This window comes from Hemitrygon akajei, chromosome 14 (genome assembly GCF_048418815.1).
Source record: "Hemitrygon akajei chromosome 14, sHemAka1.3, whole genome shotgun sequence".
NCBI classification, from domain to species: Eukaryota; Metazoa; Chordata; class Chondrichthyes; order Myliobatiformes; family Dasyatidae; genus Hemitrygon; species Hemitrygon akajei.
The window spans coordinates 9,526,788-9,546,974 of record NC_133137.1 but is presented as its reverse complement, the minus strand read 5'-3'; the positions used below and the strand labels follow the sequence as shown (position 1 = coordinate 9,546,974).

The following is a 20,187-nucleotide window of genomic DNA, read 5'->3' as shown; positions in this document are numbered from 1 at the left end:
TACCAAGCTCTCTATACTCTCTTCAGGACCTCCTCACTCTTTCTTCCTACGTCATTGGTACCGATGTGTACCATTTCATCTGGCTGCTCACCCTCCCATTTCAAATGCTGTGCACGTGATCAGACATCCCTGACCCTGGCACCCGGGAGGCAACAAACCATCCGGGAGTCTCTGTCACGGCCACAGAACCTCCTGTCTGTACCTCTAACTATCAAGTCCCCTATCACTACCGCTCTCCTCTCTTCCCCCCTCCCTCCTGCACTGCAGACCTAGTGCCAGAGATCCGGCTGCCGCAGCTTGTCCCAAGCAAGTCATCCCCCCCCCCCCCCCCCCACCCCAACAGTATCCAAATTTGTATACTTGTTGAGGGGAATGGCCACAGGGGAGCCCTGCTCTGCCTGCCCTTTCCCCTTCCCTCACCTGACGGTAACCCAATTACCTGTGCGCTGCTCCTTTGCTGTAACTACCTTCCTGAAACTACTAACTATAAACTCCTCATTCTCCCGAATGATCCGCAGGTCATCCAGCTCCTGCTCCAGTTCCCTAACGCGGTTTCTTAGGTGCTGCAGCTGGATGCACTTCTTGCAGGTGTCATTGTCGGATACCGGAGGTCTCCTTGACTGCCCACATCCTGCAAGAGAAGCATTCCAACATCCTGCCTGGCATTCTCTCTACTCTAAACAAAACAAAAATCACCAAAACCTCCCCTCCCCTCTGCTTGTTCACACCGAAGCATGTTGATCCAAAGCCATCCCACTCTGACTCAGTCCACTCTGATGATGGCCGCTGTATATGGCGGTCTTTTATTTTAAACCTTTGGCACGCTATGTCACATGCCTGCGTAGTCTAGCCTCTTTTCCCCGATCAGTAAAAAAAAAGAGGCTTCTCTCCGAGATGCCTTTAGTCCTTCACTTTCAGCCGCTTGCCTTGATTTAAATGTGGAAAATTCAAAACTACTGATTTCTGTAAAAAGTATAATTTGGGTTCACCTATAGCTGGGTCCTGTTACCAGGCTGATATCTATAACTATGTACCTAAACTCTGTGAACAGTGAGGTCTGAAGTAAAAGGTTGCAAATTTAGGTATACATCGGAATGTAGCCCTGCCCCTACCTCGGTTATTCAGACCACATCTGTTATGCTAATCCCAGCATACAGACGCTCCAGACCAGTTCAGAAGCAGGTGAAAACCTGGCCAGCAGGAGCCATCTCTGCTCTTCAAGACCGCTTTGAGCACACTGACTGGCACATGTTCAGAGAGGCTGCAACCGATGGCGACTCTACCAACTTAGAGGAGTACACGGCATCAGTGACCAGCTACATCGACAAGTGCATCAATGACGTCACTGTGTCCAAGACCATCACTACACATGCTAACCAGAAGCCATGGATGACAGCAGAGGTGCGTGTGCTACTGAGGACCCGTGACTCCGCCTTCAGAGCAGGTGAGAAGGCAGCCCTAACGACAGTGAGGGCCAAACTGTCCTGGGCCATCAGAGAGGCAAACCGTGCACACACCCAGCGAATACACAGCCATTTCCAGGACAGCAGCGACACGCAGCACATGTGGAAGGGCATTCAGGATATCAACTACAGGACAGCATCATCTGACTGTGCGGGTGATGCCTCTGTCCCAGATGTGCTGAACAACTTCTACGCTCGTTTTGAGGCGAAAAAATTACGTGGCGGCGAGGAAGTCCACCCCTCCTCCAAATGACCAGGTGCTGTGTCTCACCGTGGCCGATGTGAGGAGAACCCTGTGCGGGGTTAACCCACGGAAGGCTGCTGGACCAGACAATATTCCTGGCAGAGTGCTCAGATGATGTGCAGACCAGCTAGCAGATGTTCTCAGTGACATCTTCAACATCTCCCTGAGCAGCGCCCTCGTTCCAACGTGCTTCAAGATCACCACCATCGTCCCCGTGCCAAAGAAGTCTTCAGTGTCCTGCCTCAATGACTACCATCCCGTTGCACTCACATCCATCATGTGTTTCGAGAGGCTCATCATGAAGCACATCAAGACACTACTGCCCCCCTCACAGGACCCCCTGCAGTTCACGTACCATCCCAACCATTCGACGCCATTGCCATCTCCCTCCACCTGGCCCTAACCCACCTGGACAAAAGGGACATGTATGTTCGAATGCTGTTGATAGACTTCAGTTCAGCATTCAACACAATCATCCCTCAGAAACTGATTGGAAAGCTGAGCCTACTGGGCCTGAACACCTCCCTCTGCAACTGGATCCTAGATTTCCTGACTGGGAGACCTGTCAGTCCAGATTGGAAGCAGCATCTCCAACGCCATCACACTGAGCACGGGGGCTCCCCAGGGCTGTGTGGTCAGTCCACTGTTATTCACTCTGCTGACCCAAGACTGTGCTGCAATGCACAGCTTGAACCACATCATCAAGTTCACCGATGACACAACCGTGGTGGGTCTCATCAGCAAGAACGACGAGTCAGCATTCAGAGAACTGAGAGCTAACGAACTGGTGCAGAGACAACAACCTGTCTCTGAATGTGAACAAAAGAGATGGTTGTTGACTTCAGGAGGGCACGGAGTGACCACTGTCCGCTGAACAGCGATGGCTCCTCGGTAGAGATCGTTAAGAACACCAAATTTGTTGGTGTTCACCTGGCGGAGAATCTCACCTGGTCCCTCAACACCAGCTCCATAGCAAAGAAAGCCCAGCAGCGTCTCTACTTTCTGTGAAGGCTGAGAAAAGTCTATCTTCCACCCCCCCATCCTCACCACATTCTATAGAGGTTGTATTGAGAGCATCCCGTGCAGCTGCATCACTGCCTGGATTGGAAATTGCACCATCTCGGATCACAAGACCCTGCAGCAGATAGTGAGGTCAGCTGAGAAGATAATCGGGGTCTCTCTTCCCACCATTACAGACATTTACACCACACGCTGCATCCGCAAAGCAGACAGCATTATGAAGGACCCCTCGTACAAATTCTTCTCCCTCCTGCCATCTGGCGAAAGGCACCGAAGCATTTGGGCTCTCACGCCCAGACTATTTAACAGTTTCTTCCCCCAAGCCATCAGACTCCTCAATACCCAGAGCCTAGACTGACACCAACCTACTGCCCTCTACTGTGCCTATTGTCTTTATTGTACTGCCTGTAATGTTTTGTGCACTTTATACAGTCCTATGTAGGTCTTCAGTCTAGTGTAGTTTTTGTATTGTTTCATGTAGCACCATGGTCCTGAAAAACATTGTCCCGTTTTAACTGTGTACTGTACCAGCAGTTATGGTCGAAATGACAATAAAAAGTGACTTGATTTGACTTGTAACTGATGTAATTAGTGTGCACCTATCCTGAACTTGCACCTACCTTCTTTTTGGCTTTGAAATAAAACATCAGTGGATGAAAATTGTCTTGTCTCTGTGTTTACTAGTTCATTCACAGGTTAAAAACACTAATTTGTTTTTCCAGACCTTTTGTAATGATGTGAATAAGTTCACAATACCACTTTGTTTAATACACAGCAATGAATTGAACTTCCTTTTCACGGTTTGAAATGTGACCCTGAATACCTGTTTGCATTCCACGTTCATTCTGACCTCTTACAGTAGTTCCAATGAAACTTGACGTCAGGTGATGGCATGAACCTTCTCTGAACTCAGCACATTATCATCTTATACAATAGACAACTTCAAATTTCTGATAATAAACAAGTTCCTAAATGTTGCTTGTGTTAGACCTCCATATTAGAAACAGAAAAGCTATTTCTCTCAGACTGATCGGCAACCATCTTGTATAGACACAAGAAAATCTGCAGATGCTGGAAATCCAAGCAACAGGCACAAAATGTTGGGGGAACGCAGCATCTATGGGTAAGAGTACAGTCGACATGTCAGGCTGAGATTCCTCATCAGCTCTGAAGGGTCTTGGCCTGAAAAGTTGACTGTTTACTCTTTTTCCATTGATGCTGCCTGACTTGCTGAGTTCCTCCAGCAATTTGTGTGTAATCATCTTGTAAAGCCCAGGCTGGTTTTGGTCTCCTTCACAAATGCAAAAAATGCCGCCTTGTAATCTGAAAATGTACTGCAAATGTAGTTAAGGTTACATGGTTCCTGAAACTTACCCTTGTAATTTTTCTTATTCCTTTCTTGGTACTTTGGTGGCTTATAACTAGTGGAGAAAGTCAGCATTGTGGGTTCAACAGCCTTAAATTATTGAGTGCTCATATCTGTAACATGACTTGTGGGAGATGGGATGCCTATCTTGATCAAGTTTTGTTAGCGTGATGAAGGCAAAACTACATATCATGAAGTCCTCCTACAGGGAGGAAATCTCATTTTTTCTGATTCAGGCTGAGAAATTCTGGACCTGCTGTCTGAAAAGGGCTAGGAAATGGCTTTATTATACCCACTACACTAAAGCAGAGAAAGACACCAAACTTAGCCATGGTTAAGTTGCCCTTAGCCAGTCAACTTCACAAAGCATATCCACAAGAGTCTCCAAACTGGGCATACTTTTCCCATGGACTCTTAATAGCTTGATTCATACTTGCAGTGTCATTCCTTAACAGACACAATGCCATCCTCCATCACAAATCCTTGGTCTGTCCTGACCCAATAGAAACAGCATTCAAACAGAAGGGAGTGATACTAAAAACAGATATGGAGTGCATGTCTGCATTGGATGGGCTTCACTGACCAAGATGTCCATGTCTGGACTGTCAGACTGAGTCTGCAAGAGCAACCATGAAATCTCATACCACCTGGTCAAGCCTACGTGACTAGGACACCACTTTGCAGAACTCGCGTATTTGGCAGAGAGAAGGAGCTCATTTGTGCTTAATCCCCATCCCACTCCAGCCTTTATGCTTGTGCAAGAAGCCAAAGTCCAAGTTGGAAAAACTACTTCATCTTGGAACATTGCAGACTTTTCAACTCAATACTCAATTCTGCAACTTCAGATAACACACTTTCCCCTCACAGAACCAACCATCTGTTGCAAATTATCTCTCTGCAGTATTGGCTCAGCTTTTCCCCTTTCCGGCAGCACACCTGACCTGCTTGGTATTTCCTCCAACTATGTGCTCTATCTCTCAATAAATAAAGAGTGCAAAACAGGCCCTTCCAATCCAATGAACTGTGCCCACCCCCCCCCCCCAACAATCCACCTATTTAACACTAGCCTAATCACAGGAATTTTACAATGACGACTAACCAGTACTGCTTTGTACCGTGGGAGGAAACCCACATGGTCACAGCAAGAACGTACAAACTCCTTACAGATGGCAGCAGAATTGAACTCTGACACCCCGAACTGTAATAGAGTCGCACTAACCACTACACTACTGTGCTGCACCATTTTGTTTGCATCCTCACTATAACTACCTTCAGCTCATTTTCTCTCCAAATGCCTACAGTAATGAAACAACTTGACCTCCATTACTTATCCCCATGGCAACTGTAGTATTAACACTATCAGAGATACTTGCTTTGCCCTGTTCATCCTTTCCCAATTCTGACAAAAGGTCTTCAACCCTCAGGAATAAACTTTCGCTTTCCTTAGATGCTGCCTGAGCAGCTGAGTTTCTGGCAGCAATTTTTTTGTATAATTTCATTTTTCCATTATCTGCACTTGTATTAAAACAATTGCCTAGTCTATTTAAATCAGCAGCATAGTGGATGATGTATCAATGGATGCAAGGGCTTCACTGAAGATTACATAATTTCTCAGCAAATGCAGCAAGATCTAGACTAACATTCAGGTATGGGCAAGAAATATTCACACCATAAAGTTCATCAACAACCGTCTGTACCAACTACCCACAATTTTTAAATAACATCATAATAATTGAGTCTCCCGTACTCAGTATCCTATGTGTTACCGGTGACTAGAAACTCAACTGGATCAACCACAAGTACTTTTACTGCAGGGAAACAGGGTCAGAAGTTGAGCATCTTGCAATGAGCAACTCACCTCCAAAACCCAACCTTTCCGTCAACTACAAGACACAAGTCAGGAGTAAGAGGGAATACTTTCCACCTTCCTAGAATCATTCAATTCCCAACAACTCTCAGGAGCCTGCGTGGCTGGCACACCATCAGCCAGCCTAAATATCCATTTCACCACAATGCACAGTGGCTGCAGTAGGTAGCATCTACAAAATGCTTTCTTAAGGTACTTCCAACAGCCCCTCCCAATCTTCTAACACAGAGGAAAACAAGGCATATGGCAACGTCACCAATTTGCAGGCTTCCTTCCAAATCTTGTGGTATTTTGTGCAGGGGAGAGGAGTATACGGGGGGAGGGGGGGTGAGATTCCTGTTTCTATGAACTGACTTCCATGGCTTTTCTTGGTTCCATGGCCATTTAGAGAAGAAAATTCTTAGTCGTATACTACAAACATATTTTGATAATAAATGAACCTTTGAAATCACACTGCTATCCTAACTCAGAAATGTATCAGCAGACCTTCATTGCTGCTGGTCTAATCAGCAAGTAAAGAGACCTTTTGGCCCACAATGTTGTGCCAATCTTTTAACCTACTCCAAGATCAATCTAAACGTTCCCTCTTGCATAGCCTTCCATTTTTTAAAAATCTCTGTGCCTATCTAAGAGTCCCTTAAATGTTCCTGATGTATCTGCCTTTACCCCCACCCCCGACAGTGTGTTCTATGCACTGCACTCTGAGCAAAAAAACCTACCTCTATACTTACCTCCAATCAACTTAAAATTATGCCTTCTTGTCTTAGCCATTTCCACCCTGGCAAAAAAATTGTCCCTTATTCTTAAAGCAGAAAGGGTTGTCCCTCTATCTCTTACAGCATTTACAAAAAAAGGGGTGCTGTTAAATCTAAAGTCAACAGGTATCTACCACAACAGCAGGAGTCATATCAAAAGAGCTGGTTCTGTATGTTGGATATGAATCATGCCATACCCAGCATGTCTTAAGAGCTCTCCAGGATAGTTTCTGGACCCAACCAGTTTCAAAATCTTTATCAATAAAGATCAATCTTTATCAATAAGGTGACCAAAGTTCAATTCCTTCTGCAACTCCTCAGCAACTGAAGAAGTCCACATCTCCATTTAGTAAGGGTTAAAAACATGCAAGAATGGGCTGGTAAGTGGCAACATTAGTGTCACAATAGCATCGGCCAATGAAGAAAGTCGCAATCAACCATCCTCAATATTCAGTGGTATTAGCATTGTCAAATGCCCACCATCAACAGTCTGAAGGGTTGCTATTGACTAAGGCGCAACAAAAATATGTTGGCTCCATGAGTAGGTTGGAGACTGTCTACTTCAGGGTAAGTCACTCACTGCTTGACACATCAAAGATTATTCACTATCTGCAATAGAATAATTTTCACTTACCTGACACTCCCTTCATCACTGTTGTAACAAGGATACTGGGAACACAATTCACAAAGCGCACTACAGTTGCTAAGACAGTGGCATAAACATGGACTAAACCTGCTTTGAGAGATTGGTCATGGCTAAAGTTGCACAAACAAGGACTGGAGCTTGCTGCAATTTGCTACCAAAAATTCATTTTTTCATGAATTATAACTTACAGTAATTATTTCATGTCTTTCTGCTGCCACAACAAATTTCATGACATATGTCAGTGATAATTGGGTGTAATTGAGCAGCACAGACTCACTGGGCTGCTAACATACTGTATTTCAAAATAAAATACAGTAATAAAACTTGCTGATTTTTACCACCAAGATGGATAATAGCAGATGATTCATGGAAACTCCAGGCCTTCCGATTCCTTTCCAAGTTTACTACAATAGGATGGACATTAATAGGTAAATCATGAGAAAGTTTTCCCCTTAGTAGAGGCATTTACAATCAATAGACTTAGGTTTAAGGTGGGAACGGAGAACAGAATCATTGTTTTATTCAGAGATGGCGAGAATCTTTAACACTTTTAGGGGTTGGGGCTGCAGGCAAGTATTCTCATAATTTGTAGGAAGCATTTAATGCTTATGGCTGGCATGGACAAAGCTGGCCAAATGGCAACTCGAGTCAATGGTCCTGCCTTGAAATTATAATAATCACTGCTCCTTTTTCACTGGGTTTGTTTCCCTACTTGCAGCCAACAGTTCATTAGAACAGTGCATGAGGACACTTCCATTTTGAGGGCAATAGAGGATGGACAATAAATGCTGACCTTGCTAATGATGCCAAAAAAGTTCTGGTCACCATATAAAAAGTAATATATATGGATAATGCAGAGGGTGCAGAAATTATTTATAACCATGATAACAGAAACAGGGAGGTATACACATGAGGAAGGAATTAACTCTTAAGGTTAAATAGGGGTCATTAAAATGATGAAAGATGTTAAGACAGTATCTCTATTTGTGGGGTTAAGCACAATTGGAGGCCATCAATAAGAGATATTCAGCAACAGTTCAATACAGAATTCAATAGAAGCTTCTTTCCCCAGTGTGTTAGGAATGTGGAACCAGAGGGAATGGCTGAAGAGGATGATATTGAAGGCTTTATTGGGAGGCTGGAGATGAAATTGAGAGAGAAAGGTCACTGCTGGTCGATTTAATGGAAAAGAATTAAAGAGCATCCGATAGCCTGTAAAAACTGCCATGGAAGAATTTATGTGAATGGCTTGTTTCAATACTAACATTTACCTCAATGTTTTGTGTAACATGTAAATGATTGTGGTTAGTTCTCTTGGAAAGAACCAAATAAAAATCTGAAATGATACACTACGATGATTATTTGCAGTTAATCAGAAATGAATTATAGATAAGCTCCAGTTAAATGTGAGTATTTTGATTGTTACAATTGTTATATCTTTGAAGGTGGTGGAAGAACCTTCAGTTCAGTTGGCTGGAAGTGATGGTGGGAATAGTTGGGAAGTAATATTTTCACTCTCAATAGATGAAATGACCTCAAACTTGGTTTACACAAGTTCACAGTCCAAAGTACTTCAAAATTTCATTAATGTCACACACACAAGCTTAAGATCAACTTGCAAGTTTTTAAAAATTCTCAGCTCCAATAGAAACCAGATTGAGACTGATTAGACCAATTAAAGCTGCAGAAATTGCACGTTTATTTCAGGAAAGGCCATTTAAAATGTTTTTCCAATTTAAACCACTTAAATTTAGCCACGATGCACAAAGTAGGACAGGGGACCCAGAGTTAATCATATGTACCAAGCTCTTAACCAGCTGTGGATCCAGAAAACAATCACTTTCCCCCGTAGGACCAGACAACATCAGTGACATCAACATGGGTGCGTGTTGCATCAATAATACAAAAATGAAAGCTTCTCTCCCCTTAATCCCATTGGGCTAAGTCATATGAAGGGCCACACAATCTTCAAGACACAGCACTGCAAAACTATGCCAAATCTGAGTAACAATGATGTGCTTAATTAAAATTCAAACATTTCAAGTATTTTGATAATAGAATTAGCTCATAAAGGGTTCCCATTCAACATTTCCACAACACTTGAAGCTGAAAAGAAAAGGATTGCAGATTTTAGTACAACTGGCTAAAAAAACACAACAAATTGTGATGAGCACTTTTATTTACAAATATGATTAAAAGCCTTTGCCTTGACAGTCATGCTATTTTACCTGAAAAAAATGGGGTGCATGCAATAGTAAAGCATCTTACTCGTTTGTCTGTAAGAAAATACACAGCTTGTAGTATGACTAAGCAACATTTATGATTTGGTATTTATGATTTAGATGGAAAATTCCATTAAAAGATCCCACTGAAAACCAGATTTGCCTCCATACTCTAAACAAAAAAATATTTAAAAATTAATTTGAGGAACATTAAAATACTTTATGAAAATAAGTAAAAGCTCTCTTGATTTCCATCTATACAATATGTGTGATAGTGCCTTGGCCCTATTGTGCTACTTGGGTCCCAGGATTCACATACAGTATGCACATTCTCTGCCATAGCAGAAAATGATTTATTTATATATTTATATATATAACACTGGGTCAGGATACCCTTGCCAGCATGTTTTAAAACTCTTATATATTTCCCAGAAGCACTTTGTATGATCAACATGTACATCAAATTTTTGTATCAAATTATTCAATCTTAATAAAATTTCCTGATGAATAAATACCAAAAGAAAGCTAGCAGCGAGTAAGATAAGGCTGCAGATAATAACATTTGTCTTTCTGCACAGATTTACAAATTATTTGTAATGCATGATAAGCAATGTACATCCTGCTTTCCAATTTCACAAAAAGTATGATTGCACATATATCAATACTGTGTCATTTTAAAAGGTGACCAACAAATGGTCAGTGTTCTTTTCAACATTAACAATGGGGCCCTGATTACAAGGAAATTTAAGGACTGTACAGGCACTAGTCCAGAGGTGATGTCTGCCCTCACTAAGTAAGCCCATGATTAAGATACCTGGGCAAGATTTATGGCATAGTTTTTCATCTATAGTCTTCCTTCGGATAGTCCGGCGTAACAAGATTTCCAAACCCAAGTCTGAGGGTTTCCATATCAAAGTTTTCAAGTTCACGCTCTCGTTTTTCCAATAAATTTCGTATTCTCTCAGTCCGTTCTTTCTGAAGTGCAGCAAGTTCCTCTTCAATCTTGAAATAACCAAGTATATAGTTATTATAAGACCATAAGATATAGGAGCGGAATTAGGCCATTTGGCCCATCGCCTCTGCTCCACCATTCCATCATGGTCGATCCAATTTTCCTCTCTGCCCCAATCTCCTGCCTTCTCTCCGTATCCTTTAATGCCCACCCTGATCAATCAAGAATCTATCAACCTCTGCTTTAAATATACATAAAGACTTGACCTCAACAGCTGCCTGAGGCAAAGAATTCCAGATTCACCACCCTCTGTAAAAGAAATTCCTCCTCCTTTCTATCCTAAAAGGACACTCTCAATTCTAAGGCCATGTCCTCTGGTCTTAGACGCTCTCACCATAGGAAATATCCTCTCCAAATCCACTCAATAGATTGGATAGGCCCTTCACTATTCGATAGGTTTCAATGAAGCCATCTCTCACTCTTTTGAATTCCAGTGAATACATGTCCAGAGCCATCAAAAGCTCTTTATATGACAAGCCATTCAATGCTGGAATCATTTTTGTGAACCTCCTTTGAACCCTCTCCAGTTTCATCACATCCTTTCTAAGATAAGGGGCCCAAATCTGCTCACAATACTCCAAGTGAGGTCTCAGCAGTGCTTTATAAAGTTTCAACATTATAACCTTATTTTTATATTCTAGTCTACTTGAAATGAATGCTAACATTGCATTTGCCTTCCACACCACAGACTCAACCTGAAAAGTAACCTTTAGGAAATCCTGCACAAAGACTCCCAAGTACCTTTGCACCTCAGTTTAGAAAGTAGTCAACCCTTTCATTTCTTCCACTAAAATGCATGACCATGCACTTGCCAACTCTATATTCCATCTACTACTTCTTTGCTCTTTCTCCTAATATGTCTAATTCCTTCTGTAGCCTCTCTACTTCCTCAAAACTACCTGCTCCTCCACCTACCTTCATATCATCTGCAAACTTTGCAACAAAGTCATCAATTCCATCATCCAAATCACTGACATATGATGTAAAAAGAATTGGTCTCAACACAGACCCCCGTGGAATACACAATTCACCAGTAGCCAGCCTGAAGAGGCTCCCTTCATTCCTACTCTCTGCCCCTTGCCAATCAGCCACTGCTTTATCCAAGCTAGAATCTTCTCTGTAATACCATGGGCTTGTAGCTTGTTAAGCAGCCTCATGTGTGGCACCTTGTCAAAAGCCTTCTGAAAATCAAAGTGCACAATGTCAACCAAATCTCCTTTGTCTATCCTGTTTGTTATTTCTTCAAAGAATTCCAACAGATTTGTCAGGCAAGATTTTCCCTTGAGGAAACCTTGCTGGCCACAGCCCTTTTTTTTAAATCAAGTGCCTCCAAATACAGTACCCTGAGACCTCATCCTTAATAATCGACTCCAATACTGAGATTAGACTAACTGGGCTAAAGATTCTTTTCTTCTGCCTCTCTCCCCTCTTCACGAGTGGAGTGACATTTGCAATTTTCCATTCCTCTGGAACCATTCCAGAATCTAGTGATTCTTGAAAGATCATTACTAATGCCTCCACAATCTCTTCAGCCACCTCTTTCAGAGCCCTGGGATATACACCATCAGGTCCAGGTGACTGGTCTACCTTCAGACCTTTCAGTTTCCCAAGAAGCTTCTGTCCAGTTATGGTAACCTCACACAATTTGTGACTCCTGACACTGGGAACTTCCACCATACTGCCAGCGTTTTTCACAGTGAAGATTGATGCCATCATCTGCCATTTCCTTGTCCCCTATTACTTCTTCTCCAGCATTGTTTTCCAATGGTGCAATATCCACTCTCACCTCTCTTTTAGACTTTATGTATCGAAAAAAACTTCTGGTATGCTGTTTAATATTATTGGCTAGCTTACTTTCGTATTTCATCTTTACCTTCTTAATAACTTTTCAAGTTGCTTTCTGTTGATTTTTAAAAACTTCCCAATCTTCTAACTTCCCATGAACTTTTGCTCTATTATATTTGGCTTTAACCTTTTGTCGGCCATGGTTACGTCATCTTGCCTTTAGAATACTTATTCCTCTTTGGGATGTATATATCCTCTGCCTTCAAAACTGCATCCAGAAATTCCAGCCGTTGCTGCTTTGCCATCATCCCTGTCAGTGTTCTTTTTCAATCACTTCTGGCCAACTCCTCTCTCATGGCTCTGTTATTCTTCTTACTCCACTTTAATACTGACACATCTGACTTTCGTTTCTCCTTCTCAAATTTCAGGGTGAATTTGACCATATTATGATCACTTTCCCCTAAGGGTTTTTTTTTACCTTAAGATCTCTATTCCAGTTCATTGCATGACACCCAATCCAGAATAGCTGATTCTCTGGTGGGCTCAACCACGTACTGCTCTAAAAAGCCATCCCATAGGCACTCTAGAAATTCTCCCTCCTGTACTCCAACACCACATGATTTTCACAATCTACCTGCATATTGAAGCCCCCATGACTATTGTAACATTGTCCTTTTGGCATGCATTTTCTTTCTACTGGTGTAATTTGTAGGCCACATCTTTACTACTGTTTTGGGGTCTGTATACAACTCAGATCAGGGTCTTTTTACCCTTGCAGTTCCTTAGCTCTATCCACAATGATTCAACACCTTTCGACTCTATAATCACCTGTTTCTATTGATTTCATTTCTATTTTTTTTAAACCAACAGAGCCACCCCTTCTGCCTATCCTTTCAATACAATGTGTTTCCTTGGACATAAAGCTCCCAGCTATAATCTTTCAGCCACAATTCCATGATGCCTACAATACCATACGTGCCAATCTGCAACTGCCCTGCAAGCTCATCTACCTTATCCATACAACACCTTCAGTCCTGTACTCATCCTTTTCGATTCCTGACTTTGTCTGAGGTCTTACCAACATCTGCCTCCACAACCTCTCCAGTAACTGTTCTGGCACTCTGGTTCCCATCCCCCTGCAACTCTAGTTTAAACCCCACCATGCAGCATTAACAAACCTTCCCGCTAGGATATTAGTCCCTTCCAGTTCAGGTGCAAACCATCCCTTCTGTACATGTCCCAGCTTCCCTGGAAGAGAGCCCAATGATCCAAATTTCTTATGCCCTCCCTCCTACACCAGCTCCTTGGCCACATATTAAACTGTATAATCTTCCTAGTTCTAGCCTGACTAGCACGTGGCACGGGTAGCAATCCTGAGATCACAGCCCTGGAGGTCCTGCCCTTTGACTTAGCACCCAAGTCCCTATGCAGAACCTTGTCAGTTGTCTAACACTTATCACTGGACCACGGTTTCTGGCTGTTCACCCTCCCATTTAAGAATGCTGAGGACTCGATCCAAGATATCCTGGACCCTGCACCCGGGAGGCAACATACCATCCGGGAATCTCATTCTCGCCCACAGAGCCTCCTGTTCGTTCCCCTACCACCACAGTGTAGCTCTTCTTCCCCTTTCCCTTCAATGTTCCACATTTTCCTTAACATAGATGCTCAGTGGTAAATTTTTCAGAATCCAAATATAATTTCTTTTTGTTAAGCTCCATGAAGCTATTAAGTACATAACCCAAGTTGTCATTATTCACATAATAGTCTAGGGAATAATGACATGGTTTCAAACAGAATCATAGAGCCTAACTCTCTGAAGCTATGGCAAGCTTCTGCTTATCGAGAATCTAATCAATCTTGCAGTGCTGTTTAATGCACAAAAAAGTTTTAAAATTATAATATTCCATAAATATAAATTAGTCTATATTGATTAATAAAGTATTTGTTAAATTGCTACTATAATTTTGATTTAAACTGACCTTTTGTTCAAGACGTGCTCTGCGCAATGACACCAATTGCTCCAGTTTCTGAAGCTCTCGCTCATGCTGTGCTTCAGTTTGCATTTTAATTTTACTCTGGTAGGCATTGAGAAGCTCCATTTCCTGCTGAAGCTGATGTTTCAGGGCTTGGCACTCTGCTTCCTGAGCCTCATCTAGTCGTAACTATTTAAAACAAAAATAAGTCAGTATTATTGCAATCCTCCATAAATTTCTAGAATAAGATACATTTGGTTTCAACCTCATTAGTAGATTAGATCTCTAGGGAGATTGGGGCAAATCCAGAAGCCATTATCAAATGCAGTCTTTTGACTATTGAAGTAACATAAACTAAGAAGCTCATTAATCTGTACTGAATTATTGCTGAGGTACATAAATAATAATACTGTATTGGGGTAGACGCTCTGATTTCAGAGGATCACAGAAATTATAACACAAGAGTACAGATATTTAACTTAATAGTCTATGACGGCACACAAGAGTCATCTAGCTCCTCCTAGATCTGTCCTCTCCCTGCATTCCTTTTCCATTCAGGTATTTGGCCAATTCTCTTTTAATTGCACATCTGAATCTATCTCCTCTCTTTCTCCTGTCAGTACATTCTAAATTCCGACCACCCGCTGTGTAGTTTGTTTCCCCCAAGCCCCCTTTTTCTAATCACCTTCATTTTATATTCAAGTTCCTTTAAAGGAAACTCTCTCTACTGTCTGTATCACTTCATGAGTTTAAATTCTTCTACCAGATTTAATTTCAATCATTTCCATCTATGTAGTTTGTTCATGTTGCAAAAGTCCCTTATTACTGCAAATACTCAGCAAATCTTTCCTCTACCTTCTCTGGAGCATTCATCTTTCCTAAGGTGTGATGCCTAAAATCAAACAAAATACTCCACATCAGTTTCTCAAAGGTTCACATTGATTTCCTTGCTCTGACCTTTTTATGGCTCCATTTATGACTCTCAGCACCACAAATGTCCAGCCAACAATTTAAGCAGATACTGCTGTAAAAACAGTTTGCGAACCTGGTTCCCCACATTATTTACTCATAAAATGTGGTCTGATCTTCATCTAAGCCACAATAATGGACAACCACAATCTACTTAAATTAAAAACACACAACAATTGGACTTCTCATCAATACTGAGTACACCATTTAAATCAGTCTAGGTTCAAAAAAAGTATGTGAACCTCTGGGGTAATGCCTTCTACAAAAGGTATTTGGAGTCTGGTGTTCTAATCAATGTGATGAGATTGAAGGTGTGGGTTGTAGAGGTGCTCTGCCCTATAAAAAAGGCACACAAAGTCAGGTTACTGACAGCCTGCTTTTCTCAAGAAAGATCTATGTGCACCATGCCTCAATCAAAACAATTTTGAGGGCCTTAGAAGAAGAACTGTAGATATGCATGAAGCTAGAAAAGGCTACAAAAGCATACAAGACCTGAGTGTTCTTCAGTGCACAGTAAGAGAAATTGTTTGCAAATGGAGGAAATTCAGTACTGTTGCTACTCTCCCTAGGAGTGGGTGTACTGCTAAGATCACACCAAGAGCACAATGGGCAATGCTGAAGGAGGTGAGAAAGAATCCAAGAGTAACAGCAAAAGACCTGCAGAAATCTCTAGAACTTGTTAAAGTTTCTATTGATGTCTCCACTATGAAAAAAAAATGAACAAGAGATGTGTTCATGGAAGGACACTAGAGGAAACAACTGTTGTACCAAAAAAAACATTGCTGCATATCTCAAAGTCCACCTGGATGTTCCACAACACTTCTGAGACAATGTCCTGTGGGTAGGTGAGACAAAAGTTGACCTTTTTTTTGGCAGAAATGCATACCACTATGCTTGGAGGAATGAAGGCACTGCACACCAACACCAAAACCTTAACCCAACTGTGAAGCATGGTGGAAGGAGCATCATGGTTTAGGGCTCCTATGCTGCCTCAGACCCTGGCCAACTTACAATTGTTGAGGGAACAATGAATTCAAAATTGTATCAAGACATTTTACAGGAGAATGTCAGGATAGTGGTTTGTCATCTAAAGCTTAATAAAAGTTTGATGATGCAACAAGACAATGATCCAAAACACAAGAGTAAATCCACAACAGACTAGTCAGAGTCCAGACCTTAACCCAATTGAGATGCTGTGGCATGACCTGAAAAGGGCTGTTCATACAAGGTATCCCAGAAATATTGCTGAACTGAAACACTTTTATATGTCCAAGATTCCTCTTCACCATTATACAAGTCTGATCTGCAGCTACAGAAAACGTATGGTGGAGTTATTGCTGCCCCAAGAGGTTCTACCAGTTATTAAATACAAGGGCTCACATACTTTTTCCAGCCTGGACTGTGAATGACTAAACAATATGTTCAATAAAGACATGAAAGTACAATTTTTTGTGTGTTATTAGTTTAGATAAATTGTTTTTGCCTATTATTGCAACTTAGATGAGTAATTGAGTAACTTTGAGTAATTAATGCAGAACGCTAGTTAATTACAAAGGGGTCGCAAACTTTTTCTTGCAACTGCAGATGCACGTTTTTACAGCCTTTTTGAGAACTACCTCATGTAGCCTCTTACCTTTTCTTGTTCTTCCTGTTAAATTGTAACATACTGCACTTCACTGTTGCAAATTTCATCTCTCCTTTAACTTGTGCATTTACTTGAAATCGACTACTATGTTGTTTATTGCACTACCGTGCTTTGTTATATCAAATCCAAGTTACTGATACAGGTAGTTCCCAGGTTACGAACGAGTTCCATTCCCGAGTCCGTCTTTAAGTCGGATTTGTACGCAAGTCGGAACAAGTACATCCGGTATTATTTAGCGTCAGTTAGTCAAAGGTTTGTCTTAGTATATAGTACAGTATATATTTTACCTTTCTATACATATAAAACACTTAAGAAACGTATGTATTTCAATAATTAAACCACTGCGTTGCTTAGTAATAATTGTAGCTTTCATCGGGGCAGGGCCTTTCACATGCTCCATTATTCTCACTTTATCCTTTGAAATTGTTCTGATCATTGACTGACTGTAGCCTAACACTTTTCCAATGACCGATGACGTTTCACTTCTTTCCAATCGCTTTAGTATTTCCACTTTATTTTCAATCGTGATCGCTTCCCGTCAACAGAACAGAAACACTGTGGGCGGCAGGTCCCGAGCTCCACTGGGTCCCAAGGACCACTGCACTGAATTCCCCGGGTCCTAAATTCCACCTCACTGAGACAGGTTAAACGGGACAAGTGGGAGCTGTGCTAGGTTTGAGCATTTGATCCTCCACAATATTCCACTTGGGAATTTAAACTGAAGGTGGCAGTGTTGTTATTTACGAGGTCGAGTTGCGAGCTCGACATCAACCCGGCACAGATGGAGAGCGCACTCGGGAGCGGTCTGTCACTGGATCAAACTCGGGAACCTCCGTTCTCGAGCCTGGCACTGATCTCACTGTACCACCAGCCAACCAGAAGGGGGGGGGGGAATCAAGGTGAATCTTGCTAAGAAAAACTTAAGCCAAATACAAAGTTGCACACTCAACACAGTGTCAACGGCAACGACTTAAAATGGCAGACGGCATCACGATCCGACTTAAAATGGCAGATGGCATCCTCCTTCCTCAGTTTGTAAGTATGAGTTGTTCGCAATTCGGATGTTCGTAACTTGGGGACTGCACATACAACAAAGTACCGACCCCCCCCCCCCCCCACAAGAATACCACTGCATACTACCTTCTGAAATGCAAAGTAACCCTTTCGTTCTGTCGTGTTTCCTGTTACCGATCAATTTTCTATCCATGCTGCTCTGCCCCCTTTATTCAATGGGCTTCAATGCTGATTGGTTCATTATCACAAATGCAACATCATCGGAATACAGCCCACATTTGCTGGGTTTGTCAATACAACCTCCTTGGGCAAGGAAGTACCATCTATACTTCTTCGTCCAAAAGCATTGCTCCTTATCTACAGATGTTTGAAAGATTATGCTCAATAGGTCTACTATTTTCACTGTAACTTCCATCAGTACGCAAGAATGTATTCCACCTAGGCCAGGTGATTTATCCACCTTAAATTACGATTTCTATTTTAAGTAGATTTCATCAATTCATCACTAAAATAATTTAAAGACACATTAGATTTATATTTTTCTATGTTTATTAAAAAATGGTGGCCAAAGTATCAAAATGGGTAAATTAATTGCACAAATTAGCATGTAGTCAGTAATTTTCTGTTATCACATTGCAAAGGCAAACACTGGATAACAAAATTTTAAGTGTTCATCATCATGTCTTTTAAAGCTCTTTATTCTTGGTCAGGATGGTGCCAGTGAACAATGATTCCTCAGGCAACATCTTCCAGGTAGTCAATTATTTCAACTTTTCTATGTCTTTTACTTACTCTTTTTTTTTAATCTTAATTGTGTTTCAGAAACTGTTAGAGCCTGTGATCTACAGTTTGTAGTTCAATTGAGTGATCAAGTGCTCTGCTGTCCCCGAGTAAATTCCAGGTGAGGACCACGAGCATGAGCTGTCCTGGATAGGAGACAAGAGACGGAGTGCAGGGCCATGACTGACTCCATTTCTTGCTGATTGAAGCATTGAGGAAGACTGAAACATCGAGGTGAATGTGGAGGCCAGCCGGTGGACACTCTTAACAGATTGGGCCAGGGAGTCAAAAGGCTGTGTCAGGCTAGATGTCAGGAGGCCACTTCTTGGCAGATAAAGTTTCCACAGAGGGACTGAGTTTGAGCCATTGCTCTCCTCGATGCTGACAGAGGATGTTTTCAAACTTCCGAGATGTAATTTCAACATTGACAGTAGTTTATATTTGTCTCCTTCAATTCTTCTGTGTCTTCTTTCCTGTTGCCAACTGGCAGGTGGGCGATATGTTAATTTTTTTTAGAGTTGGGTGTTTGATGTTATTGTCGCTTTTTTTGCATGGGAGGAATTTTGGGGTTAGGGGTTTGATGTTTTAGCTGCTTTGTCTGGGTAGGCTATCTGCTAGTTTTTGTGTGAGAGAGGGAGAGATTTAGGGGTGGGGGGAGTTTGGGGTTTGCAAGTTTTGTCTCTTTTTCTTTTTTGTGTGGAGGGGCCCTCAACAACTTCCATGGTTTTTCTGTATTTTATGGCTATCTGGAGAAGACAAATCTCAGAGTTGTGTTCTGCATACATACTTTAATAATAAAATTAAGCTTTGAACCTTTATATAATTGCACAAGCAACTTCACTAAAAAGCCACTGGATTAAGGCCAAAGATCAGATATTGACTCTTAAAGCACGTAATAAATTATATTTAATGTGATGTAATTCTACTGAAGCAATATCAAAAATGGAACACATACCGCCTGCGAGGCCATCATCTCATTGATACTTTGCTCATACTGTTCTGCTAGGATTGCCAGTTTCCGTGTCTGTTCCTCCTTAAGTGCTTTTAGGACCATTTTGTGGTCACTTTTTGGAGTTACCTCCAGCTGGTGGTTCCTCAGTGCTTTGTACTGCTTTGTTTGGACTTTACACGTGTCTTGGAATTGCTTTTTTATCTGTAACTCCATGGCCTGTGCACAATCACAAGGGAAGATCATGTTAGGCAAAAGCTGTTTTGAAGATAAATATGCTTAGAAAATTGACTTTTATTAAACAGAACAATATACTACATCCTGCATTTTGGGCAGAAAACTACATTCACTAAAAATGTACTCACTAAATTTCAGATATCGCAAAAGATAAACAATGGCCCAAAATGCAATTTGGGACTATAATCCTACAATTATTAAAAAGAAACAGAAGCACAAATGCCCAGCAACTCAGTT

General features: G+C 41.7%; 1 protein-coding gene across 5 annotated transcripts in view; it reads right to left on the bottom strand.

Moving 5' to 3' along the window:
• Positions 1-9,522: 9,522 nt before the first annotated feature.
• taok3a (TAO kinase 3a) overlaps positions 9,523-20,187 on the bottom strand; it is a 111,296-nt gene continuing 100,631 nt past the window's right edge. For all 5 annotated transcript variants that reach the window (XM_073065452.1, XM_073065453.1, XM_073065451.1 and 2 more), the window contains 3 exons: positions 19,720-19,932; positions 14,363-14,545; positions 9,523-10,585 (listed from right to left, as the gene is read on the bottom strand). In XM_073065452.1, the coding sequence (XP_072921553.1) occupies positions 10,424-10,585; positions 14,363-14,545; positions 19,720-19,932 (558 nt within the window). In that variant the 3' untranslated portion in view covers positions 9,523-10,423. The remainder of the gene's footprint in view (positions 10,586-14,362; positions 14,546-19,719; positions 19,933-20,187) is intronic.